Source organism: Amia ocellicauda, chromosome 4 (assembly GCF_036373705.1).
Source record: "Amia ocellicauda isolate fAmiCal2 chromosome 4, fAmiCal2.hap1, whole genome shotgun sequence".
Classification (NCBI taxonomy): domain Eukaryota; kingdom Metazoa; phylum Chordata; class Actinopteri; order Amiiformes; family Amiidae; genus Amia; species Amia ocellicauda.
The window spans coordinates 51,212,201-51,238,148 of NC_089853.1; the positions used below are offsets into that span (position 1 = coordinate 51,212,201).

General features: G+C 40.6%; 2 protein-coding genes across 2 annotated transcripts in view; one reads left to right on the top strand and one right to left on the bottom strand.

The window, feature by feature from the left end:
* Positions 1 to 891: 891 nt before the first annotated feature.
* The window catches only part of serinc3 (serine incorporator 3), a 51,587-nt gene continuing 26,530 nt past the window's right edge, over positions 892 to 25,948 (bottom strand). The window contains exon 10 of the mRNA XM_066702699.1: positions 892 to 1,144. Within this exon, the coding sequence (XP_066558796.1) occupies positions 1,108 to 1,144 (37 nt within the window). The 3' untranslated portion in view covers positions 892 to 1,107. The remainder of the gene's footprint in view (positions 1,145 to 25,948) is intronic.
* ttpal (tocopherol (alpha) transfer protein-like) lies at positions 13,769 to 25,490 on the top strand. Its single transcript, XM_066702700.1, has 5 exons — positions 13,769 to 13,837; positions 15,248 to 15,709; positions 17,704 to 17,897; positions 18,239 to 18,349; positions 20,629 to 25,490. The coding sequence occupies exons 2-5, from the start codon at positions 15,265 to 15,267 to the stop codon at positions 20,902 to 20,904; spliced, it is 1,026 nt and encodes a 341-aa protein (XP_066558797.1). The 5' UTR covers positions 13,769 to 13,837; positions 15,248 to 15,264; the 3' UTR covers positions 20,905 to 25,490.

Below are 25,948 nucleotides of genomic sequence, written 5' to 3' on the forward strand. Positions count from 1 at the left end.
AAATGACAACCTATGAGGCTGTTTGCCCAACAATAAGTACATCATTTGATTCAGAAGTGAATGCCACATTGGAGATTGTTTCGGAGATTGTTTCCATTACATTAATACCTGTGACCTCAAATTGACCATGTTCCCTTGTGTTTAGAGATGAGGCCAATCTGCAACAGTGTTCATGTACGTCACTGACCGTTTGCAAGTAAAGTACTATGCTTGTACCATTTGGCACTGCCATACCTTTAGCATTCTGTGAATGGGCATCAAATACTGCAAACTTGTCATCAGCCTTGATAACTGCAAATGTAGATGCTGAAAATGTCACAAAACATGCATCAAACTGTGCCATTGTTATCTCTAAAGCATTTTTAAATGGTACCAGGAAGTGAATATCAGGATCCACATTAGTTATGTCCATTAATCCAGTTAAGGATTCACCAGGTGTTATGGAGAACACTTTGTCAAACACATCAAGAACATTCGGCAGATCCGACACTAAAAGATAGTGATCCTGTACTGTAACTGACTTTTGTATAAACCCATACAATTCATTCCCTATGTGGGGAATGTTATCAAGATATTTTGCTGCCCATGAAAACACATTTTTCATTTGACTGAATAGTATTGCAGCTAGGCTGTTCGGTACACATTGCCTTCCACAGTTTTCCAAAAACTGAGGGTGCCCTTGATGAAACCATCCTCGTATAGAACTCACATTTGGTGGCAGTGTACACTTTTCTTGCAGTTTATCAATGTCATGTATTGCATTACCTGTCAGTTCAACTGTCCTTGATCCATTTCCCAATACAGTCCTATTCAGATGATCTTCAGTTTCACATGAATTCAATTGCAATGATTTAAACTCACAAGCATTTATTTCAAATATGTGCCTTTCGGTAAATTCATTAGCATTGTTTATTTGTTCATATTTATTAGCATTATCAACAGCCATAGGCAAATTGTCCTTGCAGGGTGGCACGTTGGCCTCAGTAGGCTGCACATTGGCCTCAGTGGGTGGCACGTTGGCCTCAGTTGGCGGCACGTTGGCCTGAGGGGGCGGCACGTTGGCCTCGTTCAACAGGTCTATAGGGGCATCATAAAAATGTCCCTTCTTTACCACAGATTTTCTCTAATTTTTCTTCCTTGGCATCTGAAACACAAACACAAAAAACAAGACAAAGTTAGGAACATTATTCTCACCCATCACTAAAAAGCACCTACCAACAGTGATCATTAGGCTCTATCGTTGGTATAATGTGCAGCCTATGTCCACAATATCTGTTGTAAATAATCTGATCAATATGTGAGTATTTAACCATTAAGTGTCCCAGCAATTAGCAGAGAAACATATGTCTACTAATGAAAGATTATTAAACAGTCGTAAACCTACTTAATCTGATAAGAACTGATTAAATGGCCCATTTTTTAATACACTGTAAATTATAAAGCTGGTGAAGCACGAAGGGAACTTCAAGCACATTAACTTCCTCTGCTATTAGTACTTTTCTCAACACCGACTCCATTTTTGATACTGTACTTCCAATGCCAAAGCTGTCCACCCACTGTCTGCACAGACCGTGATGTCACATGCAGACTCCAGCACAAAACTGTTGTGAATGCAGCCAATAAGTAACTGAAGGACTTGACCTCTATCACATGACTAAAACCAAACATACGGGTCACATTCGTATAGCGCAGTTTCCCGCAGTTCTGTGTAGAAAATCTGCGCAACACGAACACAACTGTTGGCTGCCGTTTTGCTTAAGAATGTCACACATGGTCATATACCTCATTACATAGTGCTACCTCTGTATTATTTTGTGTATATGTTGACTCTTTCTGAAATATGACATTAAATATATCACATCCAATGTAAAATTTGACGACTTCAGGGTACTAGTCTATTAATCTCTAAACATAAATGTCACACATTCTGAGTTAATGACTACACAGTTAGCCAAAACACAACACAATAACATGTTCTCCAAACACAGACTTTCGTGTTTGTGCAGATTGTGTCTACTGCTTTGCAAGATAATATATGCTATCTTAATGGTCTTAGCCCAATTTGAAATATGTATTTGACATTGGCACATGAAATGTGCAAATGTACTACAGTTCAGCCATAGGACTTACATTTATATTTGATCCCTCCCCTTCTTAAATAACTCATGCCTACATGGATGTTTAATGTACACCTATAATTAAGATGTCATTTGATAAGTTACAAACCCAGCAATATGAGGTTGACAGATTTTGGTTGTGATTTTGAAATAATAATGTTAATTTTAACATGAGTGCCACTAATCTAAACCAAGATCCTTAAGTGTGCCATTGATATGATGGGTGTCTGTAACTGTAACGTTCAATATTTATGCACAACTTAGCCCAAATAATTGGTGTCTATAACATATAACCACTGAAATACAAAATGTGCCTACATGGTTAGATTAGTATTTTTTTCAAACACCAACTGCTATTTTGACTTTAGTTTGGTATGTGCTGCAACAACTATCATTCAATTTTAGAAGGTGCAATGTCTATAGACTAACAAACAATTTATATATATATAGGTCTCGTTCTACACCATTTTGAATACCTGTAGAATCACAGCAGAATTAAAAATATTACTTAGGCACGCCAATGTGTTAACAAGTATTACTTCATCTTGAAACCATTTGGTAATGTAGACTGTATAATTACATGTCTAATTTATAAACAGCTCTGGAAAAAAAATAAGAGACCAGTTAACATTGATTTCTGAACTTGGAGCGGCGTCTTAATTTTTTCCAGAGCTGTATATTTAAGAGCACTTCATATAGCCCTACTAATACCACAGGCAACTGATACGATTATTTACATACATCCCTCGCTTAATATAATAATTAGGCTATACAGAGTTTCGTTGAAGTGAATGACTTGGCATTGTGTTTTTTTATGTTTTGATTGATTAATAGAATTCAACAACTAGATTTTGTGGATGATCAATCACAGTTTTACTGTTTCTTTCTTTCTTTCTGTACATGCAGTCACATCTAAGCCAGGCATCTGGCCTTCATAACAGAAAGAAAACATTGCTTTATGCAACAGACAAATAAAACAATAAAATAAAATAATAATGAAACAAAGTGAGATGCGTTTTAAAGATACAAATGCTCGCTATTCACGTCCAAACATAAATCACAAACATCTCTACACCAAAGTCACTCCGTTACAACCCACAACAAAGCACAAATATATTTATATTTCTTTTAACCGTAATCTAACATTTTCACCCATTATAACTCAAAAGGGAGTTTAACAAGAAACTATTAATTAATATCAGTGGATAACAATGACGGATGGCAATTTTAAATTAAAACAGCTCCACCTGGTAGTAATACAAACTGTACTCCAGGCTACAAACTAAACTAAACAGCAGCTGCTTTATTTTTGCTGTACACTGTATAAGTTAATATATATATACAAATTAAATCATAGTTTTATGAGGGGAGGGCATAACTTAGTGCTCTTCTCTCTCAGTGAAATTGTAACATATGGTAACATGTTATATATTCATCTGTGCAGAATCGCTGACTCTAATCAGTAGCGTTTAAATTGTGAAGATAAGACATTTCCTGTGTGAGCTACACCCGAAACAACGGACAACGGTCAGGCGGAATAGTTAAAAACGAATTGCCGCTATTTGCCCCTTAGTGATATACTTTGCTTTTCCAGGTGTAAGTATATATAACGCACACATCATTAATCAATGTGACAACCAAATGAAACATCAAATAAACATCTAAATGTGGTTTAGAAGTTAACTACGAATGTATAATCTGCAGTAGTTATGAGCTGCTTACAGTTTATTTTTATTTGCTTGCTTTGTTTTAGTACACAAACGAGTCAGGGATTATTTCAGCTATAGTCAAAAAAATACCGGAGACAAACCGAAAGTGTAACAAAAACAATAATTAAATGTAATGAACAACACACAGCAATGCAAAATATTTAAATACACACAGGAAAATGAACAGTGGTACAACAGCAATGACTGCTGAATCTGTAGCGGTGGATTATTGCTTTCAATTGAAAGTCATTTCAAACTGAGATCGGCTGGATCCTGCATCAGTTCCTGTTTAAATAGATAACGATGCAACACGGGGGGGCAGGATTTTGTCCTCTTCTCTCTCAGTGAAATCGTATCTTATGGAGAAATGTTATATACTGAACTATGCACAATTTCTGGCTCTACACAGTAGAATTGAAAGGGTGAACATAACACATTTACTGTGCGAGTAACACTCAAAAAAACGGACCTACTCACTGAGGCGTTCAATATTAATAATTGGAGATATTTGCCCCTTAATGAAAAACATTGCTTTAACAATCTGTAATTATATGTAACGTGCACATCAGTAATCAATGTGACAACAAAATGAAACACAGTAAACAACTAAATGAGGTTTGGAAGTTAACTGTGATGCAGCAGTTCTAAGCTATACAAGTTTTATATTGATGTACACAAATGAGACTTGTAGATTAAAGTGTTTACTCATTTATTATCATAACAGAGCTATTAATATTACAACTAATTTAATTTAAAATTATACATTTAAATCAGATCAGGGTCGTTGATTTTTTTAGATTAATACTGGCTTGTACTTTAACATATTTGACCACATGAGGGGGAACTTGACCATGAAAACCGATTTTGTCAAAATGTGCCTTCATCTGATTTATATGATTAGGAGTCTGAAACCACACATTTCTTGACTGTAATCACCTGGAAGCCTCAATAGTATTATTATTATAATTTATCTGCCATGATTTTCAAAAGCTTATACAAACTATACACTTCACACAGTGATACACAGCTGTGTAGAGTGATGCCATATGCAATATGGACTCCATATATTTATTATTATTAGGCTTCCATGCACGAAGTTCACTGAACGGTGCAGAGCACCCAGCTCCACTGTGCTGTCATAACAGATAAACACATCGCGGGGTACAGGAAGCAAATCATGCACCACCACGTGACACGGGAGCAGTTGTCAACTATTAGCGCAGCTAATGCAGGACAACAGCAGGGTCTACCATGACCATCAAACCATAACATTGTGGTGTGCAGGAAACCGTTCATGCACTCTTCACATAACATGGGAGCATTGGCCGCTTGCTCCACTAACCCAGCTAGGAGCAAGGCCACACCAGCTCTACAATGTTGTACAAATGAACAACAATATATAAATCGCGTGGCAGCAGGAACATTTATGCCGCCTGCGCACAGCACAGGAGCATCCAACTCAACTGAATAATACAGTGGAAGAGTGGAAGAGCTCTATTAGATTTCGTACAAACGAACTATATACACCACGGGGCACAGGAGCCTGCTCATGTGCCACAAGTGGGACGTCATAGCTGTGGCCGCTTGCTCCACTAGCACAGCTAGAAGCAAGGCCACACCAGCTTGAACATGTCATGACAAATGAACTATATACATCACGGGGCGCAGGAGCCGGCTCATGCGCCACACGTGGAAACACAGGAACAGTTGACACCTGCTGAATAGTGCAGCTGGCGCAGGGCAACCACAGCTCTTACTGTATGAATAAATTAACTGTGTACACAGCGGGGCACTGGAGAAACTCAAGCGCCCTCCGCTGGAGGACAACAGCAGCGGTCCCCTTGCTCCATGGCATACACAGCCAGAGCGGGCCACAGACCTGCTGACCAAGGAAGTATATACACAGGCAGCAAAACTCGAGTGGCATCAGCTGGAAACAGCGGCAGTGAGCTCCATGCTGCACAGGTCAGATGGAGCCACAGTCCTGCTGTTTAACACATTTATATATATACAGAGCGGGGTACAGGCCAGACGCATGCACCACCGTGACACAATGCATAATGAACGAACTATATACAGGTCGGCCTCGTAAGGCAACGTACCTGTAGGCTGCATGACAGACCCTGGGAACGCATCGACAGGGCTGTCAGTAAATCCATGAGCAGCTCGCACGAGAGCTCGACTGGAAGGCATAGTCCAGTGGAAGGGAAGACACAGTTCACTAGTTCCCTCAGGATGCACTTAACAGGGGCAGACTGGGAGAGGAAAAAGGCAGGAGCCAGAGCCCGTAGACTACTAGGGCTCGACTGCAGCCAACACCGGGTTCCCAATGGAAGGGACCGGTCCCGTCATGACCAATCTGTAGAACCGGGCAAATCTAAGCGGCGAAGCCTAAGCTGCAGCCGCACAAATACAGTGAGGGAAAAAAGTATTTGATCCCCTGCTGATTTTGTACGTTTGCCCACTGACAAAGAAATTATCAATCTATAATTTTAATGGTAGTTGTATTTTAACAGTGAGAGACAGAATAACAACAAAAAAATCCAAAAAAATGTATTTCAAAAAAGTTATAAATTGATTTGCATGTTAATGAGGGAAATAAGTATTTGATCCCCTATCAATCAGCAAGATTTCTGGCTCCTAGGTGTCTTTTATACAGGTAACGAGCTGAGATTAGGAGAACTCTCTTAAAGGGAGTGCTCCTAATCTCAGCTCGTTACCTGTATAAAAGACACCTATCCACAGAAACAATCAATCAATCAGTTTCCAAACTCTCCACCATGGCCAAGACCAAAGAGCTGTCCAAGGATGTCAGAGACAAGATTGTAGACCTACACAAGACTGGAATGGGCTACGAGACCATCGCCAAGCAGTTAGTGTGAAGGTGACAACAGTTGGTACGATTATTCGCAAATGGAAGAAACACAAAATAACTGTCATTCTCCCTCGTTCTGGGGCTCCATGCAAGATCTCACCTCGTGGAGTTTCAATGATCATGAAAACGGTGAGGAATCAGCCCAGAACTACACGGGAGGATCTTGTTAATGATCTCAAGGCAGCTGGGACCATAGTCACCAAGAAAACAATTGGTAACACACTATGCCGTGAAGGACTGAAATCCTGCAGCGCTTGCAAGGCCCCCCTGCTCAAGAAAGCACATGTGCAGGCCCGTCTGAAGTTTGCCAATGAACATCTGAATGATTCAGAGAACTGGGTGAAAGTGTTGTGGTCAGATGAGACCAAAATCGAGCTCTTTGGCATCAACACAACTCGCCGTGTTTGGAGGAGGAGGAATGACCCCAAGAACACCATCCCCACCGTCAAACATGGAGGTGGAAACATTATGCTTTGGGGGTGTTTATCTGCTAAGGGGACAGGACAACTGCACTGCATCAAAGGGACGATGGACGGGGCCATGTACCGTCAAATCTTGGGTAAGAACCTCCTTCCCTAAGCCAGGGCATTGAAAATGGGTCGTGGATGGGTATTGCAGCATGACAATGACCCAAAACACACAGCCAAGTCAACAAAGGAGTGGCTCAAGAAGAAGCACAAGAAGAAGTGGCATAGCCAGTCTCCAGACCTTAATCCCATAGAAAATCTGTGGAGGGAGCTGAAGGTTCGAGTTGCCAAACGTCAGCGAGGCAACTTGGAGAGGATCTGCAAAGAGGAGTGGGACAAAATCCCTCCTGAGATGTGTGCAAACCTGGTGGCCAACTACAAGAAACGTCTGACCTCTGTGATTGCCAACAAGGGTTTTGCCACCAAGTACTAAGTTCGAAGGGGTCAAATACTTATTTCACTCATTAACATGCAAATCAATTTATAACTTTTTTGAAATGCGTTTTTCTGCATTTTTTTGTTGTTATTCTGTCTCTCACTGTTAAAATACACCTACCATTAAAATTATAGACTGATCATTTCTTTGTCAGTGGGCAAACGTACAAAATCAGCAGGGGATCAAATACTTTTTTCCCTCAGTGTATCTGCTAAGGGGGCGCCTTGAAAAAGGGCCCAAGATGTGGCAACTCCTCGAGTCGAGTGGGCCACCAGGTGTTCAGGCACCGGGGTCCCGGTGGACTCGTAGGCTATGGTAATGGTGTCCACAATCCAATGCGAGGGGCACTGCTTTGAAAGCATCTGGCCTTGTGTCCGCGCTCCATAAGACACAAACAGTTGGTCTGAGCGCCGAATGTCCTTAGTGCGTTCCAAATAGCACCTGAGGGCCCACACAGGGCAGAGCAGGTGAAACCGATTCTCTTGCTCTGAAACGAAGGGAGGAGGATAAAAAGCCATCAACTCAATAGGCCTGCTGACATGGAATGGAGACAGCACTTTCAGGAGGAATGCAGGGTTAGGCCGTAGCATGACCCTGGAATCATCTCCCGCAAAACGGACACACGATGGGTGTACGGACAGGGCGTCTAACTCGCTTATGCGTTTTGCAGAGGTGATAGCCAGCAAAAACGCAGTCTTAAGTGACACCAGCTTCAGCTCTGCTGAGTTCAGTGGCTCAAATGGGGCTTGGGAAAGTGCATCCAGCACTATTATTATTATTATTATTATTATTATTATTATTTTTATTTCTTGGCAGATGCCCTTATCCAGGGCGACTTACAACATAAGTGCAAAAATATAGTGAAGTACAAGGCATCAATCATTACAATATCAATTTAGCTAAAACAGCAATTCAGAATAATACATTTTACAAATTCCAATTTACAATTTTACACAAGTACAGTAAGTGACTTCCTACATCCTGGACGTTGAAAGCTAAGTGCTGTCAAGATGTAGGGTCACAGACAAGGGCAACGGGAAAGGGAGCAAGGAGGAAAACAATCAAGAACGCGAGAAGCATAATAAAAACTGTGAAGTGCTATCTAGCAGGGATAGAGGACTAATATTACAAGTACTGTCAGAAAAGATGCGTCTTCAGTAAGCGCTGGAATGAGGTCAAGGACTCTGCTGTTTTGACTTCGGTGGGCAGGTCATTCCACCATTTAGGGGCCAGGGATGAGAAGGAGCGGGCTCTGGAGGAAGGAGAGTGAAGAGGAGGCAGAGTTAGTCTTCTGGCACTGGAGGAACGCAGTGATCTGGAGGGGATGTATGGAGAGACGAGTGACTGAAGGTAGCTTGGTGCAGTGTGGTCGAGACAGCGGTAGGTGAGGGTCAAAGTCTTGAACTGAATGCGTGCCGCTATCGGGAGCCAGTGGAGGGAGTAGAGCAGTGGAGTAGTGTGTGCGAATCGTGGCAGAGAGAATACCAGACGAGCTGCAGAGTTCTGGATGAGCTGGAGCAGGCGGGTAGTAGATGCAGGCAGGCCGCCCAGGAGGGAGAGGACCAGTGACTGGACGAGTAGCTGAGTCGAGTAGTCTGTGAGGAAGGGACAGATCCAGCGTGTGTTGCTCAGGAAGAATCTACAGGTGCGTGTCAGCATGGTGATGTGCTGGGTGTAGGAGAGCGCAGGATCGCGGGTGACTCCTAGATTTTTTGCGGAAGAAGAAGGAGAGAGTGTGGTGGATTCCAAGGGGATCGAGATGGGGAGGTCAGCAGAAGGTGAGGAAGAGTGGAGAAAAAATAGGAGATCCGATTTGGAGAGGTTGAGCTTGAGGTGGTGCGAGTGCATCCAGGCGGAAATAGCAGACAAGCAGGAAGAGATGCGAGAGGGGATGAGAGGGTCAGAAGAGGGAAAAGACAGGAAGATCTGGGCATCATCAGCGTAGAAGTGGTAGGAGAAACCATGGGAAGCGATGAGGGGGCCCAGGGAGCGAGTGTAAAGAGAGAACAGGAGCGGGCCCAGGATGGAGCCTTGAGGAACGCCTGTGAGGAGAGGTTGGGGGGTGGATGAGGAGCCTCGCCATGTCACTTGGTAGGACCGGTCACTGAGGTAGGAGGAGAACCAGGTGAGAGCAGTCCCAGAGATCCCAAGGTCAGCGAGGCAGGAGATGAGGATGGAGTGATCAACGGTGTCAAATGCTGCGGAGAGGTCAAGGAGGATGAGGACTGAGGAGAGGGAGGCCGCCCGAGCACAGCTGAGGGAGTCAGTGACAGCCAGGAGAGCTGTCTCAGTGGAGTGAGCTGTGCGGAAGCCAGATTGCAGAGGATCAAGAAGTGAGTGTTGGGACAGAAAGTCCGAGAGCTGACGGTGGACCGCCCGCTCGAGAGTCTTGGAGAGGAAGGGGAGTAGGGAGACAGGGCGGTAGTTCTGAGGAGAGGTGGAATCAAGTGTTGGTTTCTTGAGCAGTGGGATGACAGCAGCTTGTTTAAATGCAGAGGGGAAACAGCCAGAGAGGAGTGAAGAGTTGAGGAGGGAGGAGATGAAGGGGAGAAGATCAGGAGCAGTTGCTTGGAAGAGACAAGAAGGGAGAGGGTCCAGGGCACACGTTGTGGGTTTGTGAAGTAGGAGGAGAGCAAAAACTTCAGCATCTGAGAGGGGTGAGAATGAAGAAAAGGAAGCTTGATCGGTGGGAGGTTTCGGTTTGATGGGAGATGAGGGTGGAGTAATGAAGAGTCTGCGGATGTCTGCAATCTTGGAGGAGAAGAAGGAGGCGAAATCATCAGCAGTGAGAGATGAGGGAGGAGGGGGGGGAGGGGGGCAAGGAGGGAGGAGAAGGTGGAGAAGAGTTTGCGGGGGTTGTTGACAGTGGATTCGAAGAGAGATTGGAAGTAAGACTTCTTTGCTGAGGTGAGAGAGAACGAGAATGTGGACAGTAGAGAGCGGTAGAGTTCGAGGGCAGCTGGGAGTTTGGTCCTTTTCCATTTCTGTTCGGCGGCACGCAGACTAGTTCGGGTTGCGCGGAGAACAGCAGAGAGCCAAGGCTGAGGAGGAGAGGGACGGCACTTAGAAGAGGTAGACTGGAGCACACTGGATACAGATTCACTTGAAAATTGATGGTTATATTTTAAGAATATACTGCTTGAGACTCAGGAGACCAAAAAACAGTGGCCAAAATGGTTTAATAGAGGCATGCAAAAAAATATCAAGAGGAAGAAAATGTTGTATAGCGCATACAAAAGGGACGGAGATTAAACAAAATACATAGAATATGTTGAGCTGCAAAGAGATCTTAAGAAAGGGATCAGGAAAGGAAAGAGGGAAATAGAAAGAAACATAGCTCTTGGAGCTAAAACTAATGCAAAGAGTTTTTTTCAATACTACAAAATCAAGAGGACAATAAGGGAGGAAGTGAAACAGATAAAAGGCAAAAATGGAAGTACCTTGGAAAATGAATGAGAGGTAGCAAATGTTCTAAATGAGTATTTTCACAGAGGTTTTTACAAAAGAAAAGACAGATAACATGCCACAGGTTAACAATCAGTCCAGGCAAATCCTAAGAGAGATCAGGATAAATGAGGAGGAGGTACTAAAGGGATTAGCAGAATTAAAAACAAACAAATCTCCTGGGCCAGATGGTATATTTCCAAAAGTACTTAAAGAAATGAGGGAAATTATTTATAGGCCACTAAGTCAAATATTCCACATGACACTTAGAACAGGGGATGTGCCAACTGACTGGAAGACCGCAAATGTCATACCAATCCACAAGAAAGGGGACAAAACTGAGCCAGGAAATTACAGACCAGTCAGTCTCACCTGCATCACCTGTAAAATGTTGGAAAAAATGATTAGACAGAATATAGAGGAGCATCTTAATGAAAACCATATTCTTGGAGATAGTCAACATGGGTTTAGACGAGGCAGATCATGTCTTACTAATTTATTGTAGTTTTTTTAACATGCATCTGGAGCTGTAGATCATGTGAAAGCATATGATATGATATACTTAGATTTTCAAAAAGCTTTTGATAAGGTTCCACACCAAAGACTGATCCTCAAATTGGAAGCTGTAGGTATTCAGGGTAATGTAAGTAGATGGATTATGAACTGTAGGGTGTAATTTAGAGGAGTTGCTTCTAACTGGAGTGAGGTTATTAGTGGAGTTCCACGGGGATCAGTACTAGGGCCTTTGCTTTTTCTAATTTATATTAATGATCTGGACTCAGGGATAGTTAGCAAACTTGTCAAATTTGCAGATGATACTAAAATAGGTGGCTCAACAGATCTCGGCAGCACAGGCTATACAAAGGGACTTAGATAATATTCAGTAGTGGGCCAACACCTGGCAGATGAAATTCAATGTGGAGAAGTGCCAAGGTATTACATGCAGGTAACAAAAATGTCCACTATAATTACACTATGGGAGAAATAGAACTAGATGAAGTAATGCATGAGAAAGACCTAGGATTCTACGTGGACTCCTCACTTTCTCCATCCAAACAATGTGGGGAAGCAATAAAAAAGGCAAACAGAATGTTAGGGTATATTGTAAAAATAATTTAAAACAAGGGAAGTAATGTTAAGACTGTACAATGCGCTAGGTAGACCTCATCTGGAATACTGTGTACAGTTCTGTGCACCACACTTCAAAAAAGATATCGCTGCTCTAGAGGCAGTTCAGAGGAGAGCAACCAGACTTATTGCAGGTCTGAAGGGAATATCCTACTCGGAGAGACTGAGGGAACTGAACCTTTTCATCCTGGAACAGAGGAGACTACATGGGGACTTGATCTTCAAAAATCATGAAAGGCATCGAACACATCAAAGCACCAGAGGAGCTTTTCCAGATCAGCAGGAACACACGGAAATTAGGCTTCAAGGCATTCAAAACGGAAAACAGGACACACTTCTTCACACGGAGAGTTGTCACAATCTGGAACAAACTCCCCTGCAATGTGGTAGAAGCTGAAAATTTGGGAACATTTAAAATCAGACTGGATAGGATCCTTGGATCCAGTTATTAATGGACACTAAATGAACATGATGGGTCGAATGGCCACTTCTCGTTTGTAAACTTTCTGATGTTTCTTATGACATTTGCTGTTTTTCAAAAAAAAAGCCTGTATGGAAACCTGACTAGTGTTCTATATTTGCATGTATTTATCCAAAAAGAAATCAAATCTCACTGTACACTTTTTTTGTTGCTAAAACTAACATTTTGTTACCTTGAATCGTGTATCAATAAATCTGGAGGTTGCTGTACACTTACAATTAGTACAATGTGATAGGCTACTATATTGTGATGCAGAAATAAATGTAGATCAAATAAACTTTGTTTTATACCCTTTCCTCTTCAAAACAAAAATAGTATATTGAGCAAGTATGCTGAGTAGCATATATATATATATATATATATATATATATATATATATATATATATATATATATATATATATATAGATAGATAGATAGATAGATAGATAGATAGATAGATAGATAGATATAATTATTATTATTATTATTTTAAAGCCCCTGTGACTGAATTTTCCCTGTAGTATCGGTAGTAGCAGCCCCAGTGAGATTATGAAAGGTAGGACGTAGGGTTTAGGGTGTTTAACAAGCATGACACAAAAAAACAACAACTCAGCAATAGTACCAGACCAAATACATGTAATAAAGCCAACGAATGGCCTCCTGCCGTTTGTAAATTTTCTGAAGAACATAAGAACAGTTTACAAACGAGAGGAGGCCATTCGACCCCTCGTGCTCGTTTGGTGTCCATTAATATCTTTGTGATCCAAGGCTCCTACAGTCTGTTTTTAAATGTTCCCAAATTTTCAGCTTCAACCACATCGCTGGGGAGTTTGTTCCAGATTGTAACAACACTCTGTGTGAAGAAGTGTCTCCTGTTTCTTATGTTCTCATGTTTGTTTGATTGTTGTTGTGTGGTAAGGATTACATAAGTCTACAAGTTTCGTTTTAATGCAAAAGTATGCACTTTAATTAAGGGGAGTAAGCATTATGTAAACAAAGATGCATTAACTAGCATTGCGAGGTAAGAATGACGATTCTGCCTAAATCAGTCAGTCATTACTATCCCATTGTTTGTTAACGCTCTTCCTCTCTAAAATGAATCACAATTACGTACTTTGTCACCAGTTCTACGGTAGCCATACAGCGCGCTGGAAGAGAGAGACGAGGAAGAATATCAGGAAGTGGAGAGGCTGGGACAGGTCAGTTACTTGATCGGATTTGTTATTGCGTTTTGGACAATATATAACTCAACTTCAGGAGGTTACGTAATATGTTTGAAGGGTTGTATTGATGCTTACATTACTGTAGATTTGTATGAGTATTAGTCTATTGATACCAGTCGAATTCGTAGTCGTGTGAGAAATTGCGAAACAAGGCACAGCTACATGTACTACTACTAGCTAACTTAATAATAATAACATCGATTAATAAAGCTATAAACATGTTCGATTGTTTGAACATTTATCTCCGTACCGTGTCCGGAGTACAGTATAGGTGTGTGCAATCAATCGTGTGTTTTTAATTCTTAAGTTTAGGTAACATCCTTAGGATGTAGATTGAATACATTCCGTACATACCGAGATATTTTATTCTCACCAAGCGTATTGGTGATTGCAAAAATACATTAAAAATCGTATTCAGCGGAAGGCATGAGGGTTACAGAAACGATTACATTTTGACCAAAATTAGTATCTTTGGTGACGAGAAGGTAAAATACATGCAGTGACAATATGGGCCTTAAATCATCTAAGTTTTATGCAATGTGTTTGCTGCTAATGACACATGTAATGGATTGCTGAAAAGTTCCTTTAATGTATTGCAAAGTAAAGCCTGTTGGTTTTGGGATGAAAAAAACAGCGAACAAAGCAAATCACTCAGTTTGTATACAGAATTGATTTGACAAAGAAACCCAGCAATACAATCTCCATTATGAAACAAGACAAGGAAGATGTACATCTGTAACTCTTTGAAACACATCTATATTACTAGGATAAATAGTCTGACACTAACACAAGGTGTATGTCACATTCTGACCACACGTTTGACTTGTTTATGAAACGCTATATTAAACAATGGCCATCTTGTTTGCATCATGTTAAACATTTAATCATCTCAGTCAGCTGAAGAAGCCCTGAACACGTTAAGCCTTGCCATTGGTTTTTGCCATTTACGTTTTGTCATACTCTTGCCTTTGCATTACTAGTACTTGTATTGTTTATTTTGATTTCCCCTACACTCCCTCTCTCTTAGCTCTTAACTTTGACTTAACATTGTGTCTGCACTTATCAGCTTTTACAATCTAGGATGTAAGACATTATATATTGTTTACTGTATATACACTTGTGTAAATTCTGAATTTGTAAAATGTGTGCCTTGGACTGTACTGTATTATTGCAGTTTGTATTGCTCTTATATAACTTGCCCCTGGACAAGGACGTCTGCTAAGAAATAAATAATAATAATTATAATAATAATAATAATAATAATAATAATAATAAAAACAACACCAACAGAACCGACAGAAAATAATGATAAATTACCTGTACAAACTTAGGACTGGACAAAGCTAGGACTTGATACTTATTAATGACTGTGTGTAACTGTTGCAGCACTACACAGCTAGCCCATGGCAGAAGAAAATGGCTTTACAGATGTTGGGCCTTTGGAGCTGCCACCAGCAGTTGGTAATGGGTTCCCCCTGCCTCCACCTCCTATCTACTCCTGCACCCTGACACCTGAGCTGGTGGCCAAGGCCAGGGAGGAGCTTCAGGAGAAGCCAGAGTGGCGTCTGCGAGACGTGCAGGCTCTTAGAGACATGGTGCTGAAGGAGCAGCCCAATCTCCGCACCCGCCTGGATGACGCCTTCCTGCTCCGCTTCCTCCGTGCCCGCAAGTTCGACTACGACCGGGCCCTGCAGCTGCTGCTCAACTACCATGCAAGCCGCCGCACCTGGCCCGAGGTGTTCCAAGACCTGCGGCCCTCCACCGTGAAGCACGTGCTGGACTCTGGCTTCCTCACCGTACTGCCCCACCCAGACCCACAGGGCCGATATGTTTTGTGTCTCCAGCCTGGTGAGTCTTGGTGCTTACATGGTCAAGTTTACTCGGCTGAGGTACAGCAGCCAACCAAAAAATGGTAAAAAAATGTATTTGTATGTTATGAAATTATTTCACTGTTTTTGTTGTTCTTATGCTTGCTGTGACTGTGAGATAATTGGTTGCTAACTTAGTGGTGTAATAAGGGGTTCAGTTTCAAGTCTTTTTTTGTTGTGGAAGTATAGAATAACAATTTGGAAAATTATTACATTGTAAGCTTCATTTACTTCTCTTATGTTATCTATAGAATTGGATACTTAAGGAATGTTGTAAAACTAGTCATTTAAATAGGAAATATGAAAGGAAACTCAAACCCTTTTTATGTTATCTATCCAGTTAAAACATAGAAAGCATAGCAGGTGGTTATTGTAAACAGAGATTATTGTGCATTTACTATGTTCTGTGAAATTGTTATGTTTTGTGGTCCATATACACTCACCTAAAGGATTATTAGGAACACCTGTTCAATTTCTCATTAATGCAATTATCTAACCAACCAATCACATGTCAGTTGCTTCAATGCATTTAGGGGTGTGGTCCTGGTCAAGACAATCTCCTGAACTCCAAACTGAATGTCTGAATGGGAAAGAAAGGTGATTTAAGCAATTTTGAGCGTGGCATGGTTGTTGGTGCCAGACGGGCCGGTCTGAGTATTTCACAATCTGCTCAGTTACTGGGATTTTCACGCACAACCATTTCTAGGGTTTACAAAGAATGGTGTGAAAAGGGAAAAACATCCAGTATGCGGCAGTCCTGTGGGCGAAAATGCCTTGTTGATGCTAGAGGTCAGAGGAGAATGGGCCGACTGATTCAAGCTGATAGAAGAGCAACTTTGACTGAAATAACCACTCGTTACAACCGAGGTATGCAGCAAAGCATTTGTGAAGCCACAACACGTACAACCTTGAGGCGGATGGGCTACAACAGCAGAAGACCCCACCGGGTACCACTCATCTCCACTACAAATAGGAAAAAGAGGCTACAATTTGCACAAGCTACACCAAAATTGGACAGTTGAAGACTGGAAAAATGTTGCCTGGTCTGATGAGTCTCGATTTCTGTTGAGACATTCAGATGGTAGAGTCAGAATTTGGCGTAAACAGAATGAGAACATGGATCCATCATGCCTTGTTACCACTGTGCAGGCTGGTGGTGGTGGTGTAATGGTGTGGGGGATGTTTTCTTGGCATACTTTAGGCCCCTTAGTGCCAATTGGGCATCATTTAAATGCCACGGCCTACCTGAGCATTGTTTCTGACCATGTCCATCCCTTTATGACCACCATGTACCTATCCTCTGATGGCTACTTCCAGCAGGATAATGCACCATGTCACAAAGGTCGAATCATTTCAAATTGGTTTCTTGAACATGACAATGAGTTCACTGTACTAAACTGGCCCCCACAGTCACCAGATCTCAACCCAATAGAGCATCTTTGGGATGTGGTGGAACGGGAGCTTCGTGCCCTGGATGCGCATCCCACAAATCTCCATCAACTGCAAGATGCTATCCTATCAATATGGGCCAACATTTCTAAAGAATGCTTTCAGCACCTTGTTGAATCAATGCCACGTAGAATTAAGGCAGTTCTGAAGGCGAAAGGGGGTCAAACACAGTATTAGTATGGTGTTCCTAATAATCCTTTAGGTGAGTGTAGATTGAGGTGCTCCGTGAACAAAGGGCGTAGTGCACTGCAATGTTTTAAATTGGACTGCTGCTACCTTGTGACTACCAAGTTTAAAAATTGTATCGACAGTATGCCAAATAAATGAAAATTAGCTTTCTCCTATCTGTCATTTCTATAATAGTTAGGACTATTTTTTGGTTCATGTGAAAAAATAAACACTGTGCCTAAAAGTAACAAATAAAGAAAAACCTGATAACCCTAGCTGGCTAGGCAGTAAACTTCAGTGCAGCCTGCAGAGTACAGTTGCTGGGATCTGCTAAATCTTTTTTTTGTATAAATATAGGAAAGTGGAAACCCACTGATTACCCGTTTGTAGACAATGTCCGGGCTATATACCTCACCCTAGAGAAGCTGATTCAACCTGAGGAGACCCAGGTGAATGGCATTGTCATTCTCGCAGACTACAATGGGGTTGGCTTGACTCAGGCATCTAACCTGGGCCCCTTCCTCGCAAAGAAGGTTGTGGGTATTCTTCAGGTAAGAGGCATCTCTCTCTCTCACAGAACTGTGTACAATAGTTCAAGGATTTATTTATTTTTAGTGCATATTTGCCTAATTCTTGTACAGTTTTACCTTTCTTTTGGCCAATTAAGCTAATCTCGTTGATATTGTTTTGCCGTTTTTTCCCTTCAAATACCAGTGTATAAAACTTCAGGTAAATTATATGGGGCCTGGCATTGTGCAAACCTGCATGCAAGCTTCTTCCCCATCTCTCTGGTTAATTGAGTTCATTTTGTGTGCCAGACAGCACCAACATTGACAGTATTCATTTTTAGCATACCAAACTATTAACGTCACTGATTTGCTCTGTGTTCCAGGATGGATTTCCAATTAGAATCAAGGCAGTCAATATAATAAACGAACCCAGGATTTTCAAGGGAATTTTTGCAATCATAAAGCCTTTTCTCAAGGAGAAGATGGCAGAAAGGGTAAGGGAAAATCTAGGGTTACATCCCCATATTAACTCATTTAAATAAGATCAGTGCTTTCGTCCTTGTGAGCAATTTACCAGATGCATTTTTTTATTTTTATTATTAATCTTGCTACGATTTACATGTTTACAGTAATATCAAGGTCGGATCCCTTTGACCCTTTTCAGATATTTTGATCTAAGGTGGAGATGCTTCATGCTTTGTCTGTGGTTGCTTTTCTACAATGATCTGTTGCAGTTTATAGATGACAGTGGTGCTGGCTGGCATTTTAAATTATTTGATTTGACCTTTTTGTTAGAAAGGTCTCTTTTATGCTACAGAGTCCAATAGTATTAAATCATTAAATACTATAGCTTTTCCTTTGTTCCTTTTTAAGAACCAAAGAAGATTGTAAAGTTGCCTGGGAAAAATATCATCCATTATACAGTGAGGGGGGAAAAAAGTATTTCATCCCCTGCTGATTTTGTACGTTTGCCCACTGACAAAGAAATGATCAGTCTATAATTTTAATAGTAGGTGTATTTTAACAGTGAGAGACAGAATAACAACAAAAAAATCCAGAAAAATGCATTTCAAAAAAGTTATAAATTGATTTGCATGTTAATGAGGGAAATAAGTATTTGACCCCTTCGACTTAGTACTTGGTGGCAAAACCCTTGTTGGCAATCACAGAGGTCAGACGTTTCTTGTAGTTGGCCACCAGGTTTGCACACATCTCAGGAGGGATTTTGTCCCACTCCTCTTTGCAGATCCTCTCCAAGTCATTAAGGTTTCGAGGCTGACGTTTGGCAACTCGAACCTTCAGCTCCCTCCACAGATTTTCTATGGGATTAAGGTCTGGAGACTGGCTAGGCCACTCCAGGACCTTAATGTGCTTCTTCTTGAGCCACTCCTTTGTTGCCTTGGCTGTGGGTTTTGGGCCATTGTCATGCTGGAATACCCATCCACGACCCATTTTCAGTGCCCTGGCTGAGGGAAGGAGGTTCTCACCCAAGATTTGATGGTACATGGCCCCGTCCATTGTCCCTTTGATGCGGTGCAGTTGTCCTGTCCCCTTAGCAGAAAAACACCCCCAAAGCATAATGTTTCCACCTCCATGTTTGACGGTGGGGATGGTGTTCTTGGGGTCATTCCTCCTCCTCCAAACACGGCGAGTTGAGTTGATGCCAAAGAGCTCGATTTTGGTCTCATCTGACCACAACACTTTCACCCAGTTCTCCTCTGAATCATTCAGATGTTCGTTGGCAAACTTCAGACGGGCCTGTACATGTGCTTTCTTGAGCAGGGGGACACTGCGGGCGCTGCAGGATTTCAGTCCTTCATGGCGTAGTGTGTTACCAATTGTTTTCTTGGTGACTATGGTCCCAGCTGCCTTGAGATCATTAACAAGATCCTCCCGTGTAGTTCTGGGCTGATTCCTCACCGTTCTCATGATCATTGAAACTCCACGAGGTGAGATCTTGCATGGAGCCCCAGAACGAGGGAGACTGACAGTTATTTTGTGTTTCTTCCATTTGCGAATAATCGTACCAACTGTTGTCACCTTCTCACCAAGCTGCTTGGCGATGGTCTTGTAGCCCATTCCAGCCTTGTGTAGGTCTACAATCTTGTCCCTGACATCCTTGGACAGCTTGGTCTTGGCCATGGTGGAGAGTTTGGAATCTGATTGATTGATTGCTTCTGTGGACAGGTGTCTTTCATACAGATAACGAGCTGAGATTAGGAGCACTGAGAGTGCTCTAAATCTCAGCTCGTTACCTGTATAAAAGACACCTGGGAGCCAGAAATCTTGCTGATAGGGGATCAAATACTTATTTCCCTCATTAACATGCAAATCAATTTATAACTTTTTTGAAATGCGTTTTTCTGGATTTTTTTGTTGTTATTCTGTCTCTCACTGTTAAAATACACCTAGCATTAAAATTATTGACTGATCATTTCTTTGTCAGTGGGCAAACATACAAAATCAGCAGGGGATCAAATACTTTTTTCCCTCACTGTAAACTACAACAAAAATACCCCTACTGAAGTTCCCAGACTTACAAAGGAAAAGTACTTTGAATGCTAACAATTAGGAAGACATTATTAGAATGAGGGATGTCATTTTAAACATTGCTAATGTTGACCTTTTAAGAAGTGTTGACCCACAAATTTCACATGAATACGGCACACAGGAAATGAACTGGGGAACACTTTGGAAAGCAGCTCACCAGGGGAGCAAAGGAGAAGTAATTGAAACTTTTTGGTGTGTTTTTCCTGCCTTCCCTTTCCCCCAGTACCTTCTCCATGGCTCCGACCTGAACTCACTGCACAAGACCATCCCTTGTTCAGTGCTTCCTGAGGAGTATGGAGGCATGGCCGGGCAACTGGAGACAACAGTCTGGTCCCAAGCACTGTTGGACTCTGAGGAGGAGTTTGTTGTGGAGTTCTGCCAACCTGACCCATTGGAGGGCCTGGACCTCTCTGACTCGCTGCTATTTGCAGGCGAACATGCCAGCGCACAGTGCGATGACTACAGGGGAGTGCGCTCCCAGTTGTACTATTGTTACTGACATGCTCTGCTACATACACACAGGGCGCTACTGTTCTTGTGTCCAAACACATACAGCACCTTATCTTCTCGCAATTCAAGTGTTACGCTTCTTAATTGGATTAGCGGTGGCAGCCCTTTTCACAGATCAAGATCAAAGGGCTTTGTACCCTAATGGTGGTTAGTTGATCACTGAAGACAGCCACCACTAGTAAACAACATTTTCCTAGCCTTATATTGTTAAACAGTATACCCTCAAAAACCAATACAACTTTGCATATGTCTTAAGAACACACCATAAAAAAACTAGGATATAACTGTTGATGCTTATATAACTGTTGATGCTTATATAGCTGCTATGTTAGGCCAGACAGATCTGGATGATTCTGCACCTGCACAAAACATATCAAGTGCTTCAAGTTGGTGATACCAGTTAAGATGAAAAAGTGACACAACTGGAAAACTTTCAGTAAGAACAGGTTTTGTTGTGTTGTTTTAAGCATTTCTTCTTACAAAATGTTAAAATGACAGCCAAATTAATTGATCAACTTATTGTTGACTAGGCCCGTCTTTATATTGTATCAACATTTATTTTTATATATATATATATATATATATATATATATATATATATATATACACACAAATAGTGTTGTTGACATACTGTACCCAAGGTGTGTAATGTTTTTACAGAACAGTACTACTCCACTGCAATAACAGATATGCATACTTTATGGAAAAAAAGGAAGTAGTCTTTTTTTTATTGAGAATACATCATTCTTCTAAATAGGAGCTTCATATGAAGAATGACTGTAAATGAGGTTAGATCACTAAAATGGGTCATAAAAAAGGCATTCACAACTTGTGAAACAGACATGCTTTATGTTATTTTTGAATTCCGCATCTCCTGAAGGATTGAAGAAAAAACAAACTACTCTGTATTCGTGTAACAATCCTGAAGCTATGTCCCAGATGAACCAGCAAACAACCTATGCAGCCTTTATAATTGCCTGAGTGAGAATTACAGTAAAAGCAAATGGTGAATTTTTTCTCTTTTGAATCAGTCGGTCAAGAGGGAAAATGTAACCTCAATTGGATTTGGTTAAAATCTATTCTTAAAGTAAATCCGTAGCTCCAAGAGACCCAAGAAGCTTATTTTGTCTGCTGCATTTCAGCTTTGACAACTCTAACCCACTGTATTTTCAGCTATAATAGTAGTGTGCTCTTGTAATCAAAGAGTATTGAATTAAGTGGATTTCAGTTCAGTGTCCCTGACTCACAGAGGCTAATGAATGTTATAGTTATGGCAAAAAAAAAGGCTTGGGTCCTCATTCATTCACATTACTTTCTTAGGAGGGAAAAAAAATTAAACATTCAGTAAATAATACAATCCATTTCCTAATAGTTTAGACTATGGTGAGAAATTATTTTCAGTGCTACAAAATTCAGAGAGAGACTGGGAAAGATTGAAGCACAGTGATTAATTTCTTCCAGCAGTACTACTTAATCCTAAGGAATTGTGTGACAATGGGTGTTTTCATTCACTGACCTCTTGGGGCAGCATTTTGCACTAAATGTTGCTTGTAAGAGTACTTGAATGCCAGGATAATATTAGAACATAGGAAAGTTTACAAACGAGAGGAGACCATTCGACCCATCATGCTCGTTTGGTGTCCATTAATAACTAAGTGATCCAAGGATCCTATCCAGTCTATTTTTAAATGTTCCCAAATTTTCAGGTTCAATCACTGGGGAGATTGTTCCAGATTGTGACAACTCTGTGTGAAGAAGTGTCTCCTGTTTTCCGTCTTGAATGCCTCGAAGCCCAATTTCCATTTGTGTCCGTGGGTCCCTGCTGATCTGGAAAAGCTCCTCTGGTTTGATGTGGTCGATGCCTTTCATGACTTTGAAGACTTGAATCAAGTCCACACGTAGTCTCCTCCAGGGTGAAAAGGTTCAGTTCCTTCAGTCTCTCTGAGTAGGACATTCCCTTCAAACCTGCAATAAGTCTGGTTGCTCGCCTCTAAACTGCCTCTAGAGCAGCGATATCCTTCTTGAAATGTGGTGCCCAGAACTGTACACAGTATCCCAGATGAGGTCTAACTAGTGCATTGTACAGTCTTAATATCACTTCCCTTGTTTTAAATTCTACACTTTTGACAATATACCCTAGTATTCTGTTTGCCTTTTTTATTGCTTCCCCATATTGTTTGGATGGGGAGAGTCTACATAGACTCCTAGATCTTTCTCATGCATTACTTCATCTAGTTCTATTCCTCCCATAGTGTAATTATAGTGGACATTTTTGTTACCTGCATGTAATACCTTGGCACTTGTCCACATTGAATTTCATCTGCCAGGTGTTGGCCCACAACTGAATATTATCCAAGTCCCTTTGAATAGCATGTGATAGTATCTGCTGAGCCACCTATTTTAGTATCATCTGCAAATTTGACAAGTTTGCTAACTATCCCAGAGTCCAGATCATTAATATAGATTAGAAAAAGCAAAGGCCCTAGTACTGATCCCCATGGAACTCCACTAACAACCTCACTCCAGTTAGAAGCAACTCCTCTAAATTACACCCTCTGTTTCCTATACATTAATCAGTTCATAATCCATCTACTTACATTACCCTGAATACCCACAGCTTCCAATTTGAGGATCAGTCTTTGGTGTGGAACCTTATCTAAAGCTTTCTGAAAATCTAAGTATATCATATCATATGCTTTCACATGATTTACAGCTGCAGATGCATGTTAAAAAACTACAATAAATTAGTAAGACATGATCTTTCATTAAGATGCTCCTCTACTTTCTGTCTAATCATTTTCTCCAACATTTTACAGGTGATGCAGGTAAGACTGATTGGTCTGTAATTTCCTGGCTCAGTTTTATCCCTTCTTGTGGATTGGTGTGACATTTGGCGTCTTCCAGTCAGTTGGCAGTGTCTTTTGGAATATTTGAGTTAGCGGCCTAAAAATAATTTCTCTAATTTCTTTAAGTACTGTTGGACATATACCATCTGGCCCAGGTGATTTGTTTGTTTTTAATTCTGCTAGTCCCTTTAGTACCTCCTCCTCATTTATCCTGATTTCTCTTAGGCTTGACTGGACTGATTGTTAACCATTTTGCATTTTATCAGTTTTTTCTTTTGTAAAAACCTCTGTGAAATATTTGCCACATCTTATTCGTTTTCTAAGATACCTCAATTTTTCCCCTTTGTTTCACTTCCTCCTTTATTGACCTCTTGCTGTTGTAGTATTTAAAAAACCTAATTAGTTTTAGATACAAGAGCTGTTTCTTTCTGTTGCCAGCTTTGCTTTCCTGATCTGTTTCTTAAGATCTCTTTGCAGTTGAACATATTCTATGTATTTTGTTTCGTATCTATCCCTTTTGTATGCACTATACAACATTTTCTGTCTCTTGATATTTTTTTGCATACTTCTATTAAAGCATTTGGGACAATGTTTTTTGGTCCTCGATTTGGTAAGTTTTGGTACAGATTTCTCCTGAGCCTCAAGTAGTATATTCTTAAAATATAACCATTAATTTTCAACTGAATCTGTATCTAGTGTGCTCCAGTCTAACTCTTGTTGTGCTGCTTCATACCTTTTCTAAAATTGTAGATCATGGTTTTAGACTTGGTCCTTGTTTTTTTTAAAGTATGCCTCAAAGCTAACCATATTGTGATCACAGTTTGCCATTGGTTCTCTAACTGGTTCTCAAGTCAATACAGGTGTTCTTTCCGGTTGATTCCCTGACAAATTGAGTTAGAAACCAGTCACCTATCTCAACTATTTCTATTTCTGCTTCTGTAGTCCCGAATGGGCTTTCCCAGTCTATGTTTGGGAAATTGAAATCCCCCATTATAACAGCCACATCCTTGCTACATGCAGTCCTGATTACATTGCACAATGCAACATCTTTCTGAATATCTGAGTTGGATGGTCTGTAACACACTGCTACCACTAATCCTCAGGATCTTTTATTAAAAAGTTTAACCCACAAAGATTCTATTTCGTTACTAGGATCTAATTTTAGTTCTTCTGCCTCAATGTAATTTTTTACATATAATGCTACACCACCACCTCTTCGATTTTGCCTGTTTTCTCTTAAACTGTGTGTATCATTTCAGTTTGTATTCATCCCCATTATTTTTTGTAAGCCGTGTTTCTATCACTCCTACATCATCATATATAACATCAACAACATCCAAAAGGTTGGTCATGTGATCTTAAATACTTTTACGTATAAAAACAAAACATTTGTTTTATTAGGCTCTTCCTTTTCACTACTGATATATCTAGTTCCAGTGTATCATTAAGAGGAGGTGCTAAGGGTTTGCCTCAGAGTTAAGGATTTAGGTAAGCTTCTTTCTATTACTAAATTATATTGCTGCACAATGTACATTTGTAAGGTGACCAGTGACTTTGTGAGATGCTGAGGTAACGTAGTGCTTCAACCAGTTCAACCAGGCACAGGTTAAATGACAAAATATTAACCATCAAATGTCTTTATATTTACATTCAATAATCCCTTTACTGTACTACTCTCAACAGTGGAATTTCTGAATACCAGCCTGTATATAGATACAAATGATGTAAATGTTAAATGCTTAGAATCTAATGTATAGCTGGTTAAAAAAAAAAAAAAATGCAATGTATAAGAATGTATTGGCATTTTACAATTGTTACTTTTAGTTTTTTAGATTGTATGATTTTGGATAATTGACTGGTTCCATATTAGTATTGAAGTATTTTGAGACCTGTTGCTATTGTAAATTTGAAGCTGCTCGCTAATAAGGTGTTGTGCCATACATGGGAACAGGTAGCACGTTCATATTCAGTCAAATAATTAATATCCTTAAAGGTACTGTTACAATACAAGTTTTTTTTTATATAATTTAAAAATCAAAACAAACACACCAAAATCTGCCCCAAAACTAAGAGAAAGTAACATGTAAAAGGATAAGGATAATAACACAGACATTAAAATGTTTGTTAACCTGTTTCCTAACATTCATATTCTCCTGCCTGCATCGGCAAGCTTTAACCAGGATAAGC

Excerpts from the sequence above, each read along its gene's own strand:
- ttpal (XM_066702700.1), top strand. The coding sequence starts at position 15,265 with ATGGCAGAAGAAAATGGCTTTACAGATGTTGGGCCTTTGGAGCTGCCA. Across the intron at positions 15,710-17,703 it reads TGTTTTGTGTCTCCAGCCTG|GAAAGTGGAAACCCACTGAT; the intron begins GTGAGTCTTGGT and ends GTATAAATATAG. Across the intron at positions 18,350-20,628 it reads AGGAGAAGATGGCAGAAAGG|TACCTTCTCCATGGCTCCGA; the intron begins GTAAGGGAAAAT and ends CCTTTCCCCCAG.